Here is a 23,086-nt window from a genome sequence, read left to right as displayed (position 1 = left end):
CCGGCACAGTTGGCTTTATTAGCCGAGCCCGGACGACTCCTGCAGCCATAAGTTTGGAGAGCTGACCACCCTTGTGTCCTGTTTCAGTGCCGCAGGAGAGTTCTTTCCTGAAGCTGCCCAGGCGGCCTATCAGATGTGGGAACTTAGTGCAGTGGCTCGAGTCGAGGTTTGAAATGACCACCTGCCCTCCCTTCTCTTCTGCTACCTGCCGCCTTGCGTTTGACCTTTTGAGGCCACCTAATTTTGCTTCTTTACCATGCGCCTTAGAACCCTTCAGCTGGCCTTTTTCCTTTCCCCTGAGTTCTGCATGAATAGATGACTAAACTAATCCGATAATGTAAGTTTGTGCATTAAAGGTATTCCACACCATTGCATCACTGCCGACACGGTGTTTCTTAAACTGTTTCTGGCTTCCCATAGCTGTTCTCATAGCAATCAGGTTTTCAGGATATCCTCAATGAACATGCATGAGATTGCTACTACTATTACTTAGCATTGCCGTAGGGCTACTAGAGGAGTGCAGTGCTGTACAAATGTGCATAAGAGATAGTCCCTTCTCTATAAAATTTACAATCGCACAAGACAAAAGAGACTGGGAGTTTTCATTTATTAAGTAAATAGCTGTGATCAGGAGAGTTGGGGGTGAAGGAAACAGCCTCAAAAAATTGTTTTTAGATTACAATTGAATGTATTCAGAGAGGGAGTGTGAGGCACTGACTCAGTAAATCCTTTGCAAGAGTAAGGAACATCAAGGAGGAAAGCATGGTCTGGAGTTAATGGGGAGGAAAAGAGCACAGATGAACATGACTTGGCCAATGAGCACATTTCACGAGAAGGGATATAGGGAGAGAGAAAGGAGGAGAGGTCATGAGAAGCAGCAGAATGAATGCACTTGTAGGTAAGTAAGAGAAGCGTGACCTGTATGTGGAAGTGGATGGGGAGCCTGTGAGATGAAAAGGTTTCTAGGACTGTAACAAAATTGGCAGAGGATGTCATACAGTTGATGAGATTGTGAGGAACAGGTTGCTGAAGTCTAAGTGGGAGGAGATAATGTAGATAAGTGTTTTGATAGTATGTTCAGAAAGGAAGGGATGGATTTTGGTAGTGACAGAGAGAAAGAAATGAGACACTAGTTACAACTCTAAACTTCTTGCTGGGTAGACTAGATGGACCATTTATTCTTTATCTGCCGTTTCTTACTCCATTATACTTGAGCAGTGTTTTTGTTTGTGTGTAGAGAAGAATCAAAGATGACCTTGAGGTCCTAGGGCTGAGGGGACTGGGAGGATTACAGTATTATGAGAGACCTGCTTACACTACCTTCGTTGAATGGAAATCTATCTCATGCATAGTTATTGTGGATATCCTGACAACCAGCCTGGCTAGGGTTTACTCCAGGGCTTCAGAAACACTGAGTTAATAGATGTTTGACAAGTTTACAGCTGCCCTCAGGTTTTGCAATGGTTTGTTTCTTACCTTTACAAGCGGTTACAAAACTGAAAACAGCAGCTCGTTCTCAACATGAGAAACGCTGGTGTGGAATAGCCAGAATGTGCGGCTTGTCTTGTTTGGAGTGAGCAGTATTACTCTTATGCAGCCCCTCTGTGTGCTTACGTATTATTTCAGAAAAACACCATAATGTTTTTACTAATCTAGTATGGACAGAGAAAATTGCAGCACGGCCAGCCCGAGTGATCCTGCTACCTCTTACTAACCTGCAGAATAGGTGTTTTGGCAGTGTTAAGAGTTTATTTCAGAATCAGAGTACTGGGAAAGGCTATTCAGAAGATGCAAAGGCTACACCTATCGGTGTGCTGCAGAATGTTTATTCTAAGCTCTGAGTTGAAGCTGTAGAAAAGGAATTTCTTCATAGGTACACACATTTAAAAGTAAAGGGGTTGTGATGTGCTGCTTTTCCCAAACCCACAAATCTTACAGTCCTGCACAACATCCAAGCCAGAGTTCCCCCAGCCCCCTTGCGGCACCTTCATAGGCCTGAGGACACTCACTCTTGCCCTAGTAACCTCGAACACAGGAGACCGCCAGTTGTATTTTGTCTGTTTTCACTAGAATAAAAAAAAAAAAGCCTGGAAGATTGGCACTGCTGCTCACAAGTTACAGACTTGACTAATTCAACCCCTTTATGTGTTGTAAAATCTTGAAGTGCTATAACCATGGTGAGAGACACAGTACACAACTCATTTAACTTTCCAGCTAAGGAAGCTGAAATGCATGCCATTTGAGTTTTAGGCATATTTACTCCACTCCATATTTACTTTGCTGTAAGAAGAGCAATGTAATAGGAGCTATCTGCATCCTCCCCAGTTACAGTGATGCATCACTTTGCCTTGAAATCCTATAAGAAAACAGAGCTAAAGCACTGCAGTGTACAATAATGCCCGGAAGATATGTGACAGACTGTGCATTATGATGATATTTATTCTTTGTGCTGTACAAATAGACAAAAAAAAGACTAAGTGGCGTGGGAAAGAGTGCAAGACTGTTTGCATTATGAATAGGGTGGACCATGTAGTTCCATGTCCAGGGAGCCAGTCCTGGTTTATCTCCCTGCATGAACATAAGAACATAAGAACATAAGAAAATGCCATACTGGGTCAGACCAAGGGTCCATCAAGCCCAGCATCCTGTTTCCAACAGTGGCCAATCCAGGCCATAAGAACCTGGCAAGTACCCAAAAACTAAGTCTATTCCATGTAACCATTGCTAATGGCAGTGGCTATTCTCTAAGTGAACTTAATAGCAGGTAATGGACTTCTCCTCCAAGAACTTATCCAATCCTTTTTTAAACACAGCTATACTAACTGCACGAACCACATTCTCTGGCAACAAATTCCAGAGTTTAATTGTGCGTTGAGTAAAAAAGAACTTTCTCCGATTAGTTTTAAATGTGCCCCATGCTAACTTCATGGAGTGTCCCCTAGTCCTTCTACTATCCGAAAGAGTAAATAACCGATTCACATCTACCCGTTCTAGACCTCTCATGATTTTAAACACCTCTATCATATCCCCCCTCAGTCGTCTCTTCTCCAAGCTGAAAAGTCCTAACCTCTTTAGTCTTTCCTCATAGGGGAGTTGTTCCATTGGGTCAGCTCATAACCCTTAACATGGCACTGTATGGACACTCTCTATTTATGAAGGATACCAGAATTGCAGATTTACAGCAATTTAAAACGAGCAGCTGTCTCAATGCAATATATATTTTTTTTTTTTCACTTTTTCTGACATCGAGCTAGTGTGGCTGGACCTTTTCATGTCTGAGTAGAGGAGGGGAGGCAAGGAGAAAATGTTTTTCTTCCTCAGTTGCCTGCTTTATTCTCACTAGCCGCTTTGATTCCTGCTTGCAAGTTCACATCCGTTCCTTCACCCCCTTCTCCCCCCCCCCTCCCCCAGAAAAGCTGAACCTCCTTATTGCAATATAACTTAAGCATCCAAATGTTTCCATAGCTGAAAGGGACGGTGCACCCGGCTGCGGGTTTCCATGCAGACAACGACGCCAAGGCCTTGCGGAAGGCAATGAAGGGGATTGGTGAGTAGGTTAACACGGATGCTACCACTTGGGGAGGGGGGGGAAATGGGAAAAGGGGGCCCATTCTTTCAGATTTCATAGGGTTGGTTTTTTTTTTTAACTTGATTAACATAGCCTCCTTTCTTCATGTCACTGGCTTTACACACCAGTAGAGCTGTCCTGGTTGACTTCGGGATAAATCATTATCATTTCATGTAGGACTTGAAGAGTAAAGGGGAGGCAGCACAGAGATAGAAGCAGATTAGAGCCTTGACGAGGACAGGAGATTGCACAATAACCATCATCAGATTTTTTTTTTTCCCCTTCACATGGGTTTGACATGCTTTACATGAGATTCGAGTTAACCGAGGGAAAATTTAAACGATGTTTGCACTGTAGCGGCTTGGGATTATGAGCTGCTGTAGGGAAATGGCCAGATCTGGCATTTCCACCTCTAAAGTTAGCAGCTCGCTTTTACCACCGGACCAATTGGGTATCCATTGACTCTGTAATCCAGTTTTTCCCCTGGGGCCTGTACTCCCTACACAGTGATGGCAAGTAAGACTGTCATTAGAGAGGACAGCCAGCTTAGTGACTAAAGGCTTCCTTAATTCCAACAAAGTGACATTTCTGATGTACAAAAGTGTAGCTGGGTCCCAAGAATTTTGTGCAGTCTAGGTGAGAATGAATTGTTAAACATACCCAGTGGAAGATGACGGATTTTAACATGGCTGCTGTTGTTTCAGGCACTGATGAAGCTGCGATCATTAATATCATTACCCAGCGCAGCAATGCCCAGCGGCAGGAGATCAAAAAGGCATTTAAATCACACTTTGGCAGGGTATTTATCTGTCTATGCATCTTCTCCCCCTCTCAGCTTTTTTCTTCTCCCTGTTCTTCTCCTTTCTTCCTGCTCTGCCTCACTCTCTCCTTCCAAAGAACACTGGCAACAGTCTCCAGTTTAAACGATGCTAATTTGAAGTTGTGGCTGTTCGTTTGTTTTCCATCATTTCATTTCCAAGAAAAGCTAAAATTCTTGTTGCAGCAGAATAACTTTTAACTCTGCAATTAGACTTTTCCCCATCATCTTTCCTCCCATCCCTCCCAAATGGTTTGCATGGGTGTTAGGGTGTAAAGAAGCCACGCCCTCGCCCGCTTGTGTCTTGTTCACATGGAATTGAGTCTGTCTCTGTTTTTCTTGGAAGGATCTGATGGCAGACTTGAAGTCTGAGCTCTCAGGCACCATAGAGAAGGTCATCCTTGGGCTCATGATGACACCAGCACAGTTTGATGCCAAGCAGTTAAAGAAAGCCATGGAGGTAAATCTTTTAAGGACACTATTGGGGCTGGCACAGTGATAAAACAGGGGGGGGAAAAACTGTCAAAACTGATCACACGATCGTTTTCCCAGCACTGCTGCTGCTCATGTTCTGAATGAATGGGCCTTGTTTTTTTAGTAGATCAGCAGTTCTGCCATCTGACTGCAAGCGGTGTGGGATAAACTGTGCACGGAGCCTTCGATTCGAGGCTGTTAGGAGTGCAAATGAGAAAAGGGAAGAGCAGCCTGAACTGTGATACCCATTCAGATATCATTTTCAGCTCATGCTCCGTACAATAAGATATCTCATGCAGCAGCCATAAGAACAGTCACCCTTAGTAAAACTCTATAACAAAGTTTATGGTCTTGAAAAAGAACAATCCTGGAAGAGCCATGGAAAAAAGCTCAACCTTCATGGACAGCATGGTTGTGAAATAGTGTATAGCATTTCACAATTTTGACTTACTGTGGACCGATGCTCCTATGGCAATAATGTAAGTTTGGTGCATGCAGGATAATATGGTATTTGCCATGCATAGGACTATGATACACTACAGTGTGTTATTGTATGGCTCTGATTTGTCCTCCTGGGTGTGCCATCTTAATTGACACACTGATGTCCCTATGGCAATGCTATGCATTTAGTTGTACAACTTGGTAACACTCTACTAATGCTATGGTAGTTTCAAAATTGGGGGTCAGTCTCACCTGTTGTCTTTCTTTTTTTGATTATTAGGTAATAAATAAATTATGAGAGGCAGTTCTTTAGGTTCTTACCTCATGTCTTTATGGTTTCAGGGAGCTGGCACTGATGAGAAAGCTCTTATTGAAATTTTGGCCACTCGGACTAACCAAGAAATCCAGGCAATTAACCAGGCCTATCAGGAAGGTAAACTAATGAGAGGAGGCGTTTGTGGGAAATCTTGGGGGACTTCTTAATATAAAAGTAGTACATGACTGAGGATGCCACCTGTAATCTGGACTCTGTTTTCTAACCAGTTGTCCAGCTTTGTGGCAGAAACGTGACTCTGCTCATGGAAAAGTTGACCTATGGGTGGGCCGATTAAAGGCAAAAAATATCATGACCTAAGGATCCCTCTTCTTGCTTTTGTGTAGCTGCCCGTGTGCTGTAGGCGCCTTAAAGCATTCTACCATTCTAAAGAGATTCAGAGGAGAAGTCGATTCAGGTTATAAGATATACATTAGAAGAAATGATGCATAACTATTGGAGTAATATTCAAATGATTTTATGTGTGTACACTTATGCAGGAAAAAGAATGCACATGTTCACAGCACATTTACTGCATAAAAATGTAGGCTGCATTATGTCAGAGAAGAGAAAGTATACGTGAGACAATATTAAAATATCTGCATGTAGTTTCTGGCATGCACGTTGCACCTACTACCATGTAGGAGCAAACTACACAAGTACAGATGTATTTGCAGTGTGGGTGCCACTTGAATTTTCAAAGGGAGGCCTGCAAGCTACATGGGGATTTCATTATTGCCTCTCGCAGTACTACAAACCACCAGTAGTAGTCATAAAGGTTGTGCCAGTAGGCAGGGCCGGAGCATCACTTGGACCAGTAGGAGGAAAGGCTGTCTCCTTCGGCCAGCTTGGCAGTAGGAATATTTGGGGGTCTGGAGGGTGAGACATTCTTTCTTTTGCTTTCAAGAGGGTAGGAGGTTAGGCATGGGGGAAGGGGGTGGTGAAGAGGGTTCGGCGTAGGAATATTCTTTTGTTTGCTGATTGGGATGATGGCAGGAGGGATCGGGTGGGGTGAATTATTTTTTGGCAGCTAATTTTAGGACAGCTCTTTGGCCTGACCAGACTTAGTTGGATAAGTCATCCAGCTAACTGAATATCGAGTTAACTGGTTAGCTTAGCCAGCTAACAACTCTTCCCAGTTATGCCCTCTAACTTATCTAGCTAATTTTGAGCTGGATAACTTATTAACTATCTAGAATTTAGCCAAATAAGTGACCAAATTTTCTGTTAGCTGGATAAATGCTTTTGAATATGGAGCTTTCACCTAATTTAGATCCCTAATTTAGGGATCTAAATTTGGTGCCTATTTTCAGCAAATTAGGTGTCTAAAGTTAGGCCTGCTATTCACTCGCCTGCCTCATTTCATTCCCTAACCTGACCCCCTGCCCTGGCTCCACCTACTTTATAGATTCTGCAGTAAAATTTTCAGTTTGCCAGATCTGAGCTTGTTAGTTAGGCACCTAGATCTTTTGACTACCAGCCTCTAAATGTTTAAGCTCTAAAAGAGCTTTAAATTTAACCTGCTCTAGAGCTCTGTGTACATAGCACACTGACTGAGGTCATTGCCATGTGCATTAACATTTAACGTGCCAGCGCAGTGCATTTTTTTCCTAGATCAGGGTTCTTTGCACGTAGCGTCTTCATTTGGGGGGGGGCACAAATACAAGGATATGCCTTTCCTTTCAAGATCTCATAGGTCTCACATCCAGATGCGATCTGGCTCCCTCTCCCTGCGGCTTTTCCCGTCTCTTATTAAATTTCCTGCCGCCTCCTATTTGCCTTGTCTGTGTGTCCTGTCTAGAGTGTAAGCTCCACAGAGCAGGGGCTCTCTTATGTCTCTGTGGACATCCAGTAGATATAGGTGGTAAGAGTAGTGCTCATTTTTCAGACCTTTTCTGTGAGATAATTTCCAAGGACGTTTTGCAATAATCCCATCAGAATATGCAAGCAAACAGACTAGAAAAATCTGAGAGGGAAGTCTGTAATTTGGACCTGGATGCTGCTTCTACATGTCCATCAATCTGTTTTCTTTCTGTTCAGCATTCAGGGACGATGATTTGTAAATTTATGTTAAACACATGTCCCTCCTTTTTTCCTCTACCTCCTCCCTTCCTTCAGTTTTCCACTTCTCCTTGGAGGATGCCCTCAGCTCGGATACATCCGGACATTTCAAACGGATCCTCGTCTCTCTTGCTCAGGTATGATCCTTTCTTATCCATTGTCACACCCATGGATTTTTTCGTAGGGCTGTCATGTGCTTTCTTATTCACCGGGTAACGTTGCCCATCAGTCTTCCAACCAGGGAGTAACGGCACTGCTTTCGTTTTCTCTCCTGCACTGCGGTGTCCACATGCAATCACTGCAGGGGTCTTGAGCGCTGCAGAAAGAAGACGGCGATGTCTTAATGCCTTTTTCTCTCTCTCTCTCTCCCTTAACCCCTTCATCCTCTGTGAAAATCACCGGAGGAAAAGAACTTTAGGAAGGAGAGGGTTATCTGTGGCCACAAAGCTTCCTCCTATTTTGGGAAAGCTGGCAATTCTGATGCTCAGTTTCTAGGCAGAAAATTCCCTTAACCCCCCCCCCCACATGTATTGTTTCGCATTAATAGTTTGTAATGTTCTTGTTCCCAGTTATGTTATCCAAGTTGTCTCTCCCTGTTCTCTGTAAGACACTTGTTGTCATTTGTTTAATATTTATATCTGTTGCAATGTAAACCGGAGTGATAAGTAACTCTGTTACCTGAACTTCGGTATAGAAAAAGTTATAAATAAATAAATATTGTACACAACATGGTGGCTCTTTGTTCACCAAGGAAGCCTACGTCCTGCTCTCAGTTCTCTTGGTCCTGCAGTTCATAGGGATGTGCTGTCATTTTTAAATGACAGGGAAATCATGATGACATCTGTTTCCTATCAAAAATGACACAAAAAACCCCAAAATGCTTTGTTTCCCTGTGTTGGTTCACACTAAATTGCTTTAGCATGCACTAAACTGCACAGATGAAATGAAAAATCAAATGAAATACAAGTGTTCCCATTCACACCACTAGCAACTCATTCAATTCTCCAGCTCTTAAATGTTTCAGTCCCCCGTCCCCTTCTATTCTCCATTTACTGGGAAATCATTCCAGAGGTCCAAAGGCCCAGGGCCCTGCAGCTAGGGTCTGATGCTGATCCTGTTGGAGAAACGGATTCAGGTCCTTTGGATCACATCCTGTGCTCTGCCATGCCACCCCAGGAATCGGTAATCCTTACCCCACAGTGCCTCACTCACCCGAGATCATACCAAATACTCCTGAATGGTGGGGATTGGGGAGGATTCTACCAAATGTATCCAAGTTTAAAGAGAAACAGGTGTAGTAAGTAGTTCCCTGTCCCTAGAGGGCTATTAATCTAAATTTGTACTTTCCTAGCGTGTAGCCAGATGGACTCAGGACCAGTGGGTTATGCTCCCCGGCCAACAGATGGAGACAGAATCAGGTTTCAAAGATGATGTCACCCTAGAGACACCCCCTGCAGTGACCTCAGCCCTTCAGTATTTCTCAGTCTCCAGCAGATGCAGACATGCTTTCCCTATGGAGATCGCTGTACCTTTTTGGAAGAAGAAATTCTACTTTTAAACTGGTGAAAAGATTGAGCCCTGCTCTCCTGCAGTGATACCTAAGGGTCCCTCCCCCAGTTAAGAATTCCTGAGGTAATTTCCGAGATCCCTCAGAGGTGTGCCTTGGTTCAGTAGCAGTTCCCAGCGTGGACTTTGCTGCTGAAGCAGCTGAAAGGCAGCAGGTGCAGGAAGCCAAGTGCAGTGGCCATAGCCAAACCCTATCCCCCCACAGCTGGAGACCGTCTCTGTACTCAGCCAGTAAGCACTGAGCCCAGGAAAGCTAAAAGAGAGAAGATTTACGATCCAGAGACAATTGGCAGGGACCCAGATGATACAGAGCAGAAATCAGATTCCTTTGGAAATTCCCCTTGGATTAGAACCGTATCGGACCTTGTTATGGTTTTTCCATAGAGACAAATTGCCAGCTCTCGTTTCCCAGACCCTGAACATGCTGGGAATTCCTGATGGAAAATTTGCCAACCCACCCTCAGAACAAGGAGATAGGGGGTCGACTGTCCCTCTTCTACCAGAGATGGATCGAGATTACTTAAGACAAATAGGTACTGGAAGTCATACGAGAAGAATATACACTGGCATTTCACAGCACTCCTCAGAACATATTCATGATGTCTCTTTGCTACTCACAGCACAAGAAGCAGGTAGTGGAGACTACTCTTTTTTGAGGCTCCTCACAATGAGGGATATAATCCCTGTACCTGTGCCCCAGGAAAATATGGGGCATTATTCTATCTATTTAATCGTACCCAAAAAGGAAGGCTCCTTTTGCCCCATCCTAGACCTCAAGAGTGCCAGCAGACATCTACGGGTGAATCATTTCCACATGGAAACCCTACACTCCATGATAATGGCCATACAATCAGGAGAGTTCTTAACCTCCCTGGACCTATCCAAGGCCTACCTACATATTCAAATCCATCAAGAACACCAACATTTCCTGCAATTTGCGGTTCTGAGTCACCATTATCAGTTCCGAACTCTGCCCTTTGGCCTTGCCACTGCCCCTAGAACATTTTCCAAGATTATGGTGGTCGTAACAGCAACATTGAGAAAAGAGGGAATCCTGGTGCACCCATACTTGGATGACTGGTTGATCCGGGCCAAGTCCGTGGAAGAGAGTCTCCAGGTGACCAACAGGGTGATTTCCCAGTTGGGTCGTAAACTGGGACAAAAGCAGTCTCAAGCCCTCCCAATCCTTGAATATCTGGGAGTCCGGTTTGACACCAAGCAGGGCAAAGTCTTCCTTCCGACCACGTGGATAAGGAAGTTGATGTCTCAAGTGTGTCATTGGATGAGCACGATACGCCTGATGGCGTGGAGCTATCTCCAATTTCTCGGTTTGATGGTGGCAACCATGGAGTTATTGCTGTGGACAAGGGCACACATGCGACCACTTCAACGCTCATTACTGTCATGTTGGAACCCGCAGTTGTTTACATTTTAATCAAGTTTTTTCGATAGTACGTCCACAGTGGCTTTTGAAGAGAATACTCAAGGGCTGAGGTCACTGCAGGGGTGTGTCTAGGGTGATGTCAGCTTTGACTCCGTCTCCATCTGCCGGCAGGGAAGCACAACCCACCTGTCCTGAGTCCATCTGTATATACTAAGGAAAACAAAATTATCAGGTAAGTAATTTCTGCATTTTTTGCTCACTCTTTAAATGTTCTTCCTAATTCTGTAATCTTTACATCTTTAATCTTTACACATAGGGTAACCGTAATGAGGGAGAAGAGGACCAAGCTGCAGCTCAGGAGGATGCCAAGGTAAATATGGAATTAGGCAGGGGGAATATTATTATTAAGCATTAATGACTGATAGTTGCTGGGTATTGATGGAACTACCATATGAGTTGCTGTTTGGCCTTTTTTTGGCCAAAGGCATGGTGTCTCAGCTATGAGCTGAGGAAGGTCCTGTTCTGGCCTTTTGGTTGAGACTGGGAACATATGCAATACTAGGGGTTAGAGTGCTGCCACCTGACAGTTTTGAGGATGTGATGTAACTACTATTACCAAAAAAGGTCAATTAAACCACCCCTAAAAGTAAGGAGAAAGAGAAGGTTGTACTTGAAAAGTACATTTTTTTTAAAGTTTGATTTTTGAACTGTAGATGCAAACTTTTTCTCATAAGACACTGTCCTCCTCAATTGCCCCAGTGCAGAATAAAAGGGCTCCTAGGGAGGTATTGTTGGCTATGTGAAGGGCTTTCCTGCAACCCAGAGGACATAAGACAGCTGAAAGTGACTGCTCCAGGGTTGCTGGTTAAACAACCAGCAGGTATCAACCTAAGGCGGCTCCTGAGCTTTCTTCCCAGGTACCGTGAGCAGGACCTTCACCAGCGCTCACAGCCTCGGCCAGCGTCTGGCACCTGAACCTTCATCTCCTCTGCTGTGGCATACTGTGCCCTGTCAGTCCAGATCCAGCTTTTAGCATTTAAAACTAAATGGAATATTCCTGTACCGAGCCATCCAAAGTATCTCATGCTTACTCCTTGTGCTGCCGATGCAGGTAATATTGAAAAGGTGAAAGCCTTTTCTAGGGTTTCTGCCCACGAGGAAGATCTTACGGCTCTTTGTTAGGGACAAGGTGGCCCATTCCTGGCTTGTTTACTCTATTGCGTGCTGGTGCGTGCATCCTACTGTAGTATTCCTATCCTCTAAGAATGTTAAAAAAAAAAAAAAAATCCAAAACAAAAAAGTGATCCAAAAAGTCATTTCCCTGAAACATGGAACCCTCAACAAGAAAACGGAGAGAAGAATTTAAAAAGAAAAGAATCCCCTCGCGTCCCTGAAATTAGTTTTATTTCCTTAGTCATTCTGCTCGGTTTGGGATTTCCTCTCTCTTGGGCTGCACGTTCTTCATGCATGAGGCTTGTAAGAAGTGTCATCTTTGGTCGGAGCCGCCTTTGCAGGGCTGCTGTTTATTGCCACTAGAGGGAGCGCTGTGATTATTATAGATTTCACCTCGCCTGGCTTTTTAATTTTAAAAAAAAAATTTTTTATTGACAGTAGGAAATCGTATACATAAACCTTCAACGTGCAGTGTTTCTTACACATTCCAAAGGCAGCAGTGAAATGCAACCGAACATTTTCAACTTTTCCTTTTCTTGTTTCCACCCCAGCCACTTGGATCCTTCCAAGGCCTGAAAAGACATAGGCCCTTCCTCCCTCCTCCAATGCACATTGCAAATGCAGTGATGCTCTTAGACTTCATCTTTTAAGAGTCTGCAAAATGACTGCCAGGTCTAATGGCTCGATTTCCCCTGAGACCTGCAGTCCTAGATATTCTGGTTCAACATTGCAGTCTGAGAGCTGGAATACACTTAAGAACAGGAGCAGTGGAGGCACAGAGAGCCTTATGGGATGCCCTTTTTTAAAAGCCTTCTGTTAAAATGTTGGTGACAGTAGAAGTTATGAAGGAAAGCAATTTCTTTATTCTCCTCCTCCCAGCCTCCTGATACATTCATTATGGTCTGCGTGTTAGGAAATAAAATCACAGGTTCGTTGGATGACAGTCTTAGAACCCTCTAGATCTGGGAATAAGTAGTAATGTCCCCAGTCCAATACAATACACCATCGTCGTCAATGTTTTTTAGCTCATCTTATCAGTGTGTCAGAACTTCCCTTTCGCACACACTCACCATAACGAAATGTGTGCAGAGGAATCCATCCTATCATGTACAGTAAGTTGCTGTAAGTCTCCCTCCTTGCCGTTCACAAGTTGATTAGTTGTACTGCTTGATTAGGTCATGCTCTTCCTGCAGAGATACCATTGGCAGCGATACTGAACGTGACTTACCACAGCTAAGTTGGTTCTGCAGCACCTATTTGTGCAACAACAAAGTCAGATAGTTATACAACACACTTGTCTTATTGCTGAACATCAAAGCAAGGGCTGTATGTTCTGACTGCTCCCTTCCATTCCTCTCTGCCGCCTCCCCCCCACAATAGGCAAGACCTTCAACATAACCAAAATAGGCAAATGAATCTGTTCGTAGACTATGACACTCAACTCTTTGTCACAAATACTCAGCATGGAGATCCTGAACAGCAGGACCCGTTGGGAGAGCCTGCAGTTGGGAACTGCTGCTTGAAAAGCATTGGTGCCTTCTGCATGAAAGGTTCCCAGGAGCAGGCGAGCCTGGATTTTGTAAAAAGGTCTCCATGTTAGAAGGAAATGCAGTTGTAGACATGGTCCAAGACACGCTATGGCCCTCTTTTCCTCCTCCTAATCATGTCCCTGAGCACCAGCTCTTTCTACTAAAGTGATCATGTCTGGCTGTGCCATTTCTCATTTCATGGTGCTACTCCTCACCTTGAGGAGGTTAGCATTTTTTTTTTTTTTGGTGGGGAGGGGAGAGAGCGGCCTGGCCATTTCCTCCTGCTCCTTTTGTGCTTTCAGCTCAGCCATTTCTGGAGTTGGGATCTGGCCATGTAATTTGTTAAAACTTTTTTTTTTTTTTTTTTAAATCCACTTCTGTATTTGAAAGTAGCGATGGCCCGAAGTTGGAGGGAGCAGCCCTGCAGGGGGGGGGGAGCGCACGTCAGCCTAGCCAAATCAGTTTTTGGGAGGGACTACGCCTCACCTTGCAGCAGTGGTTGCAATAAATTTTGAAAAAAAATTGCATTTTATTAAAAAAAATAAATAAATAAAAATACATTCATGAGAGAGACAAAACTTACAGCTGCACTTGCTGAAGGGAACCTGTATAAGTTTTACCAACTGCAAATGCTCCTTTTTGGGTACTTGCCAGGTTCTTATGGCCTGGATTGGCCACTGTTGGAAACAGGATGCTGGGCTTGATGGACCCTTGGTCTGACCCAAGATGGCATTTTCTTACCCCCCTCCCCCACACCACCAGCACCATTAGCCTTTCTCTTCCCTTTCCTGTGGTCAGTAAGAGTGGGACCGGTCACTCACCTTCCTTCCTCCCTCTCTCTCCCTGCTGTCAGATTGTGGCTGCTGTGCTGGTGAGTTCCGACACTTTCTTTCCCCGCCTGTGGGTTATTCTGTAGTTTCCCCACCTGTAGGTGAGTATTAATTTTGTCTTTTCTTTCTGCTCCACTCCCCTCTCCCCCCTTCTATTATTCTCTTCCTCTCGTTTTGTCCCTTTTGCCTTTTCTCTCTTCCCATCACCACCACCTTATTCTTTACCTTCCTTTTAACTCCTCACCTTCCCTCCACCCCTTCCACCCTCTCTCCCCCTCCCCCGCCCTTCCCACCTCCTTTTTTTTTTTTTTTTCTGTGTTTGTCCTGCAGCAAATCTCTGATACTGGAAGCAGCGACTCCGAATCCATAGAAACTCGTTTTATGTCTATTTTATGCACCCGCAGTTTCCCGCATCTGCGGAGAGGTAAGAAATGCGGCGATCGGCTGTTTCAGAAGCCCGAGGCGTCCGCTTACTGGTGACCTGGGAAAAGACGTATTCAGGCCGATGCAATACCATGCGCTGCGCATCCATAACCCCCCTCCGATGCAAAATGGGGATTAGCGCGTCCAATCGAGCGCGTAGCTAATAGCGCTCATCACATGTGTAAAGTGCATGTGGATGAGGCTTTTAGCTAATCCCCACGATGCAAAACATTTCCCGCACGGCCAATGCGCCCTTCGCAACGCGGCAAATTTTACGCCAGCCCAAAGGTCTGCTGCACTCAAGGGCTCTTTGTAAAGAAACAAAATTCCTGCTTTCTGTGACCTCCTACAAGTATTGTTGCGAGACTAAGTAGGAGGGACCACAGAAAGTGGAATCATGTTTTAAAAAAAATAAAAAAAATTGCTAAAAATAAAAGAACTTCTGGATGCCCAATATACACCCACAATATTTACAGTCCAGGCCAGTAGCGGGTGAAAATGGACACTCGTATTGAGCGTCCATTTCCTAACCTGCACTGTCAGCCACCTTTCCTGGATGGCCCAATGCTGAGGAGGCACTAGGGACACACTATTTCCCCTAGTGCCTCCTTTTTACCACGGCAGCTCATTTTAATATTAAATCAGGCGCCCAGGAGAGGTGGATTGGCGCGTGTTAGGAGAGCGGGCACTCAATCATCAGCTCCCATTTCACGTGCACCGATATTGCATCGGCCTATATGTGCATTCACTGTTGGTACTGTGCAAAAGCCTTTTCTGATCTAGCCGGGATCAGGGTTTTTGTAGCTGTGTATTTGCTAGGTCATGGAATCAGTAAGTATTCCCCCCAGGGTTACCTATTAGCATAGACATTGTGAGTGATTTTGTCACTGGGAAAGGGAGGGGCGTGACTATCTTTTTAGGCCAGAATGGAGCATGAAATGAAACCTGTGGCTTCTCATAGGCTCCGTGCTCACGGACAACCTGCCACCACCCAGCTTTATTACTAGCTGGCCTCATTTGTGGGCCCAGCAGAGTTCCCTCTTAGAAGGGAGTTGGTGGGAGAAGAAGGTGGTGCCTTCATGTCTGCCCCAGTTCCCTCCTGCTGTCTCTGGCCCACGCTACACAGCCGTCTTTAGACTCTTGTGGTATGACTGCTGTGGGGGCCTCTCCAGCCGTGGTGACACATTTCACACCTGCCTAAAGACAACCCTGGAGGGAGAGGTTAGTGTCTTCATGGACTCCTGCGGATCTTACAGATTGCTGCTCGGGAACATCCCACAAGGACTGGGAGAAATCTAACTTATTGACCCAGCTCTTTCACAAACAACAAACCTGGTTACCCAGCCAAAACTAGAATTTATCATTTTGTACAGCAGCAACAGTGACTGTAGAATGCAAATCCAGAACATGTGGGTAACACTTAAGTATTAATCACTTCTTGGAAAATTTGAATAACTGGAGACTCGGGCACATGTAAATCCAGTCTTTCCATTTCTGGTCTCGTCTTGATTTTGTACTGTAGTATTGTCTAGGTTTGCTCTTTTCCCCTACCCTACTTAACTCTCCTTCCTGACACAAAGAAGTCACTTAACAATGAATGTAGGTAGAAACTTAGCAAGGACAACATAATTGTGATAACAGCGGGGCTGCTGTATTTGTCACAAGAGACTTTCAGTTCCGTTTTAGAACAGAGCGCTTAGGGCTGAAGTGCACGCAGATAATTTTCCAGGTGGGTTTATGTACATACTAACCCTTGCGTGGCCTACGAGTGCATATTTCTGCCTGCGTGGGAGTAGGTGTAAATGTTCACACGTGCATTTACGCCCTTGCTTTTGATTTTAGAAAGTGCGCGTCTAAGTGGGTTCCCCACCCTCGAACGCCTGTTTCAAGTATATGTGTAATTACTTTCACGTGTGCTTTTATACTTACAATCCCCCTCCCCCCCCCCCCCAGGTCATTTTCAAAAAGCCTACACTTGCGTGCAATGCCAGCGTTTTGCGTGCATGTATGCTTTTGAAAATTCACTCCTGTCGAGGCGACCGTCAGGTTTGGTGGCAGAGAGGTAGGATTATGGCCCTAAGTCCTTTTCCAAACAAAGGGGAGAGGTAAAAGAAGCCAGATCAAGTCATTGTAATATATGATGGGTGCTGTCCATTCTCTGGTTCCGGTATGATGTATCTGTGCACCGAAGAGAAACAGAAAGTCCTGCCGCGGCAGGAAGATCTCCGAGAGGTCCTGGGACTTGACCCGATAGGTGACCATCTCTTCCCTGTCTTCAGTGTTCCAGGAGTATGTTAAACAGACCAATCATGACGTGGAGCATACCATCAAGAAGGAGATGTCTGGAGACGTGAAGGATGCACTGGTGGCTATTGGTCAGTAATTTGGTGCATTCCGGCAACATGCTGTGTAGATGAGCCCATTCAGTTATTACGTTGTACCGGTAGCTTGGAGTGCAGCAGCTGTCTGGAGTGAGAAATGGGTATGCAGGTGCTGGATCGTGTTATAGAAACCTGTAATGGAGGGCGTGGTATGGAGGGTTAAGTTTCTTCTCGATAATAGTTCTTGGCTATTGTATGTTATGGTCACGATCTTTGCTAAAAAAAATAAAAATAAATAAACAAAATACATTTAAAAACAGTAATGGGAAAAACTAGTACCCCATGCTCCCACCTCTTATAATCATCCGGGAAGTGATCAAGGGCCATTTATGCTATAGTTACATAGTGAGAGCTGGGCACAGAAACCCCTGGGATGTTTATAATAGTCAGCGGGCTGGTGAGCAGGAAGGTTACTCGGATATTCAGTGGCGCACCTATCTGGATCATTGTAGGCAGGCAGCACTGAATATCAGCTCTCGCCGGCTAAAATGTAACCACAACCCTGAAATGCCTCCTTTTCATCCGGTTACATTTTGTGCAGGTTATGATTTTCCTGGACAAAATTTTGTGCCAGGGAGCAGAGGGAAATTTTCAAATTTCCAAAAATGTGCCTGGATAAAGCCTTTTGACTGTCACCCTCTGTGCATCACCATTCAGGGTCATGCTGAGCCACCTAAGCAGACGTGAGCAGTACAGAAAATACCAAGGCAGGGTGTTTAAGATATCTTCAGGCAGACCTCTTGAATGTGCAGTGATCCCATCAGCTCTGATGATCTGGAGGCAGCCTCAGCCGGCCAGCTCTGTGGAAGCTGTGATGACATTCCCAGATGTCGTGCTTTTTGGAGGAATTCTTGAACCTAGTGTGGGGCGTGGCACGCTGGTGGTACAGGGGCTATCTGTGGGTGCAGCGTTGCGTTACTGTGGGTCCCATGTTGTGGTTTCGGGTGGCCTGGGCAGTGCTTGTGCTTTAATCTGGTATAGAGGCCATGCTTTGGGCATCGTATGGTGTACATGCTTCTAGTGTGTGGGGCTATGGTAGTGACTCAGCCTGGCAGGCAAAAGATGTTCCTGCTACAACACTGAACTTTTTTTTTTCTTCTTCTTCTTTTTCTTCTAAGTTCGGAGTATTAAGAACAAACCTGCGTTTTTTGCTGAAAGACTTTACAAATCCATGAAGGTAAAATTCCTTTTTAAAATTAGGAGCTCTCTGTTCCAGAAAGCAGATAGAAAAAGTGACCGAGAAAGAAGAGAAGAGCCATGCATGCCTTTGTTTGTGACATTAGGGAGGGCAAAGATGCGTGTGTGTGTGTGACTGATTGAACATTAACAAGGGACTTTGTTTTCATTTTTTTAATTTTATTTCTCCTGAGCATTTATTACAGCAACAAAACCCAGAAGGAAATTGATTCACCACACTTGTAACCGTGCAGGGCAGGGCAGGCAGAAATTCTCACAGGGATCTGCTGCTGGCCTTGCACAGTTCACAGTGCGGGGAGGTGAGGGGCTCGAGAACCAAGAGATCACAGCGGGGCTGTAGGTAGAGGGCAGCCGCCAAGGCCCAGAATAGATTCTGCACGCTGAGCACTACAAAGTTAGGGTGAAAAAGTTGGTAAAAGAAAAAACAACACAAGATTCTTTTAGTTTAAACTTTAAAATGAAGGGGGCTTAGGCATTCATAAGATTGACATAAGACTTACTAAGCTCGGGACGGAGGAGGCAGCCATCTGTCTATCATACTGTAGGTGTCTACGTCTGCCTGGTCCATTGAGGAGTACTTGCACAGTCTTTCATATATGGGAAGCATTCTCTAAGCGTTACGGGATGAATGCAAAATAGGGGCAATTTTGAGTAACCTGTGCAAATGCTAAGTCCTTGTGTACTTTTGCTCCTGTGTACCTTGTAGCTAATATTCAACGGGAAACAACCCAGGTAGGTAAAAATAAAAAATTAACTGTGGACCTTGCACTTACAAACATCTTCGGGTCAGCTGCGTGCTTGAGAGAAAGTGTCTGTGAAACTCAAATCTATGCGTGCGTTTTCCTCCTCCCAGCCCATCCCCGGGACGGCACCCTTTTGTCCATTGTCAGGGGAGAATTTCCCAGTCGGAGTCAGCTGGTTAAACCCTTCTGAAAACGGACACCCCCTCCCCCCATAGTGTATGACTAAGAAAATTAAAATCGGCCGAGTGATGTTTGTCTGTCTGTCTTTTTTTTCCTTTCCTCTGGGAAGGGTGCTGGCACAGACGAGAGGACTTTGACCAGGATCATGGTGTCAAGAAGTGAGATCGATCTGCTGAACATCAGACACATGTTTAAGGAGATGTTTGAGAAGTCACTCCATCACTGTATTCAGGTGAGGGGGGGCGGGAAAGGGATAGAGCAGGGGGGGTGACCCTGCAGCCAGCCGAGTTTTCACGACATCTGCAATTTGCTGGGCCTGCAGTGCTTTGCAGATTTCTCTCATTCGTATTCCTTGAGGATATCCTGAAAAACCTAACCAGCTTGTAGGGTCACGTTTTAGGAAGCCCTGGGATATACGAGGAAAACAGGAAGAGAGGCGACAACACTGGAGAAAGGAGGACTGATGAGCAGGGAAGACGTGTAAGGGCACTTTAGCTAGAGACCACGTTTCACGGAGTCCACAATTAGTAGTCCAAGATGTTTTCATTCCCACTCTTCTGTAAATTGGAGCCTTGGCGTTCTGGCACTCCTGAAAGGGCTCAGGACGGTTCTCGGTTTATTTGTCCAAGCAGCTGGTGTAGTGGACCGCAGGTAACAAAGAAAAACTAATGTGTAAGGTCTTCTGGGCAAAACGGGACCTCTTTTATTCTCTTCTAGAAATACCGAGCGCACAGTTGTGTTCACAACTTGGGTGTCCATCAGACAGGATGTAAATAGGGCTCACTGAGTTAGCATCCTTCAGAAACTGCACTGTTCACGATGGGTCACCATTCCTCACACACAGGAGGTACTGGACCCGTCCCCCCAAGGCAGCTTCAGGGATACTTTCCCATCCTCTTCTCATAGAAACATAGAAATGACGGCAGAAAGAGCACTCCTGAAGCTCACTGGGTTCTCCTTGCCCAGACCTCGACTTCTTCACCTGCTAATTAACACTACTGACGTTTTTCAAGTTCTCCTCGGGGCTCTTTTTTTTTTCCCAGACCTTGGTTTCCTCACACACAACAGAGCTGTTGAAAGTCTCTGGGTTTCTCATCGGGCGTTTTGCCCACTGCTAGGCCACCTCACCGGAGAACAGTTGCGACTGAAGCTCTCCAGGTTTTTCCTCAGGCTGTCTGCTCAAACCCTGGCTTCTTTCTCCAGCAGCCGCCTCCAGCCCTGCGGATTCTCGCTAATGTCCTGGCCTTCAGCAGATATTCTCCCAGTTAGCATTGACAGGGTTCAGAACCACCACCTTTACTCCCTGTGGTTCCATCATCTCAGATCCACAGGCAGGAAGAGCTCCTTGCAGGGGGACAGTTACTTTACTCCTGTTGCTATGACTGCAAAATAAGTTTACCAGGTTTAGTGCTTTCTACCAGTGCAGCCTTTTCATTTCTGATAGCATTGTTCAGGGTAGGGAAAAGACAGATATTGGGCGACTGCTATCCTGCCTGTAACACCCTGCGTTCCTTACTTGATTGGCTCTCTAGTTATCTGTTTTGCTTTCTTACTGTAGGTTTCCTGACTGCTCTAGTGCATTTGTGTCAAGCTGGGGGTTTAAGGCAGCACAACTGAACTGACCAACGCAAGTTCCCAGGGAAGAGAGGTCCCACTAAATTGGCCGAGAGAAACTGAGATCGCATACCTGCTTTTTAAAATGCTCTGCCTTGATCTGTTCTGTTGCTGAACGCCTTAAAAAGTAGCAAGATTGCCGCACCGTCACATGCTTTGCTGCCTGTCAGTTGCAGACCTGAATCTGCGATTATTTAGCAGATCTTCAGTCTCCTTTAAATTTGGCGACCCAGATACTGAGAGGACTAATTTGACTTTCAATAACTAATCTTTTTGTCTCTTTAAAGCAGAGGTCTTTATTATTTAGACTACAAAACAGTAAACTTAATGGAGCCCCTCATACTAAAACAAACATCTTTATTTGGGGATGAATGCATTTCTGGAGAGCAGAACGATAGTTTAAGGGAATTATGTTATGCTGTTTGTATTTATTTGTTCAATGTATCTGTATTCCGCTCTTCCAGCTTGCTCAAAGTAAGGAACAGCATTATACATGTGCGTAATATATAACCTCGTGCTTATGCTATATTCAGTTTACCGTGATATCTTGGTGAAAAGGGGTTTGTAGTCGCATCGCATGCTGCACAGTCCAGACTGTTGTGTGTGTGGTTAACGTGTTACCTTCTCCAGTGAGATGAAAATGTTCCTGTTTTATCGTCTTCTTTTCAGAGTGACACCTCGGGGGATTATCGCAAGGTTCTGCTGAGCATCTGCGGGGGAGAAGACTAACCTGTGTTGGGCCCGCTCACCGGGATGTGCCATTGAGGCCACCCTTAAGCTATAGCCCATAATTTTACTTTAGAGTTAAGGAACTCTGGCATTTGGAGTTCTTACGCAATACATAAGAAAAACCACAAGTGAACAATCTAACCACTTATCACAGGGGCCGGAAGGGAAGAGAGGAATTCAATCCACATCTGTTGCAATGATGTCTGTATTTGTGTTGTCAGTGCTTTCTAATGCAATCAGATTTTGTGCAAATACATTTTGCTGTCACCAGGACCGCTAGTGGTTGTCTTGTCATATTTCTCAAATATAATGCTAGTTCTGGAAATCTGTTTTCACCCGGAAGAGCAGTGTGCACAGGACTAACGCCAGCAGCATATTTGACAGCAAAGCTTCTTTGTCTAGTACCTCTCTCTTTTGCTAGTCTCTCATAATGATGCCAAGTCTTCTCATGTATTATTATTGTGCTGAAGGAAGGGGTGAGGAGAAGGGGCTGCTTAAATCCAGGATATCTTACTTATATGGGGTTATTAAATGAGAAAAGATCTGGGTCGATGACAGAAACTGGTCAGAAAAGTTTCCACCCTCTCCTGTAAGTGGGCACAGGAACCCAATGTATCATCTTCTGCCCTGAGGATCCTCTCTGTCTGTGTCTTTCTGACACTGGTACCCAGAGCATTAGCTACCACCTAGCCTAAATCCTGGTCTGGAGTTCAGGTTGGACCCCTTGCTTACCCCCTCCCATACACACAGGCGTAGTATAATCCCAGTGGAGAGCCCATGGTGATCTGCCCCCATGTGTTTTAGCTCATAGGATGCAGCCAGGGCGGGAGCTGCAGGCTTCCCTATCACATCGCTTCTGCAATGCGCAGTTCATTGCAAACTCACAGTCACTCGCCGGAGGGCTGTGTAATATATCAGACACAGAAAAGCACAGGCTTTTACACTACACCGTCCTGCAGTCGGATAGCTTTGTGCCATGTGCTACTCCATTTACAGAGGAAATTAAAAAAAAACAAAAAAACCCAAGAAACTAGTGGTGGGCCTTCCATTGTGCAAAAACGTCTGGACTGACGTATGGTTGTAGGATCCCAGCAGCCAAGAATCCCTTTTTTTTTTTTTTTTTTTTTGTAATCTGTGCACCGCTTGTTGGATGAGTCTGTTCCTTGCTCTACAGTAAACATGGATAAAATAAAGATGAGAGAATGGCCAATGGAGCTAAAAATGATGCAATGTGGGTTTTTTGTTCTTTAACTTGTAACTTGTGTTATGAAACAGTGTTAAGAAATTCAAAATGTCAGTTATTTCTGACAATCCACATCTGTCAAAGGTTGGAGGGGAAAAGTGACTGGTTTTTTGCAAAACTAGTGACAACTGCAGCATCTTCTTCCCTCCTCTTCATCTCAACCTTGTCCAGCTGCACCGGAGTGGCCTGGTCCCTGCCCCCAATCTCCTATTTCCCTTTCCTTCATAGAATTGGGCTCATACTAAAAATGACAAGGAGACTTTATCTTGTAGAGCATCACTTGGCTGCAACTTTTATTTTGTTTGCATTGCAGTTTTCATAATAATAAACTGGGGGTATCTGAGACAGTTTTTTAAAAATCTTTTATTTCCTAGCATGTAGCCAGATGGATTCAGAACCAATGGGTTATGCTCTCCTGAC

The 23,086-nt window shown here is 44.9% G+C and overlaps 1 protein-coding gene across 2 annotated transcripts in view; it reads left to right on the top strand.

Moving 5' to 3' along the window:
• Positions 1–22,648, top strand: part of ANXA6 (annexin A6) — a 70,706-nt gene extending 48,058 nt beyond the window's left edge. The window contains exons 14-26 of one of the 2 annotated variants that reach the window (XM_029583343.1): positions 88–166; positions 3,466–3,547; positions 4,273–4,367; positions 4,732–4,845; positions 5,643–5,733; positions 7,732–7,811; positions 10,941–10,994; positions 14,180–14,197; positions 14,487–14,580; positions 16,859–16,954; positions 18,079–18,137; positions 19,190–19,312; positions 21,364–22,648. In XM_029583343.1, the coding sequence (XP_029439203.1) occupies positions 88–166; positions 3,466–3,547; positions 4,273–4,367; positions 4,732–4,845; positions 5,643–5,733; positions 7,732–7,811; positions 10,941–10,994; positions 14,180–14,197; positions 14,487–14,580; positions 16,859–16,954; positions 18,079–18,137; positions 19,190–19,312; positions 21,364–21,423 (1,045 nt within the window). In that variant the 3' untranslated portion in view covers positions 21,424–22,648. The remainder of the gene's footprint in view (positions 1–87; positions 167–3,465; positions 3,548–4,272; positions 4,368–4,731; positions 4,846–5,642; positions 5,734–7,731; positions 7,812–10,940; positions 10,995–14,179; positions 14,198–14,486; positions 14,581–16,858; positions 16,955–18,078; positions 18,138–19,189; positions 19,313–21,363) is intronic. The other variant, XM_029583344.1, reaches the window with a different exon arrangement.
• Positions 22,649–23,086: the final 438 nt, after the last annotated feature.

This window comes from Rhinatrema bivittatum, chromosome 18 (genome assembly GCF_901001135.1).
Source record: "Rhinatrema bivittatum chromosome 18, aRhiBiv1.1, whole genome shotgun sequence".
NCBI classification, from domain to species: domain Eukaryota; kingdom Metazoa; phylum Chordata; class Amphibia; order Gymnophiona; family Rhinatrematidae; genus Rhinatrema; species Rhinatrema bivittatum.
This window is presented reverse-complemented; position numbering and strand designations above follow the sequence as displayed.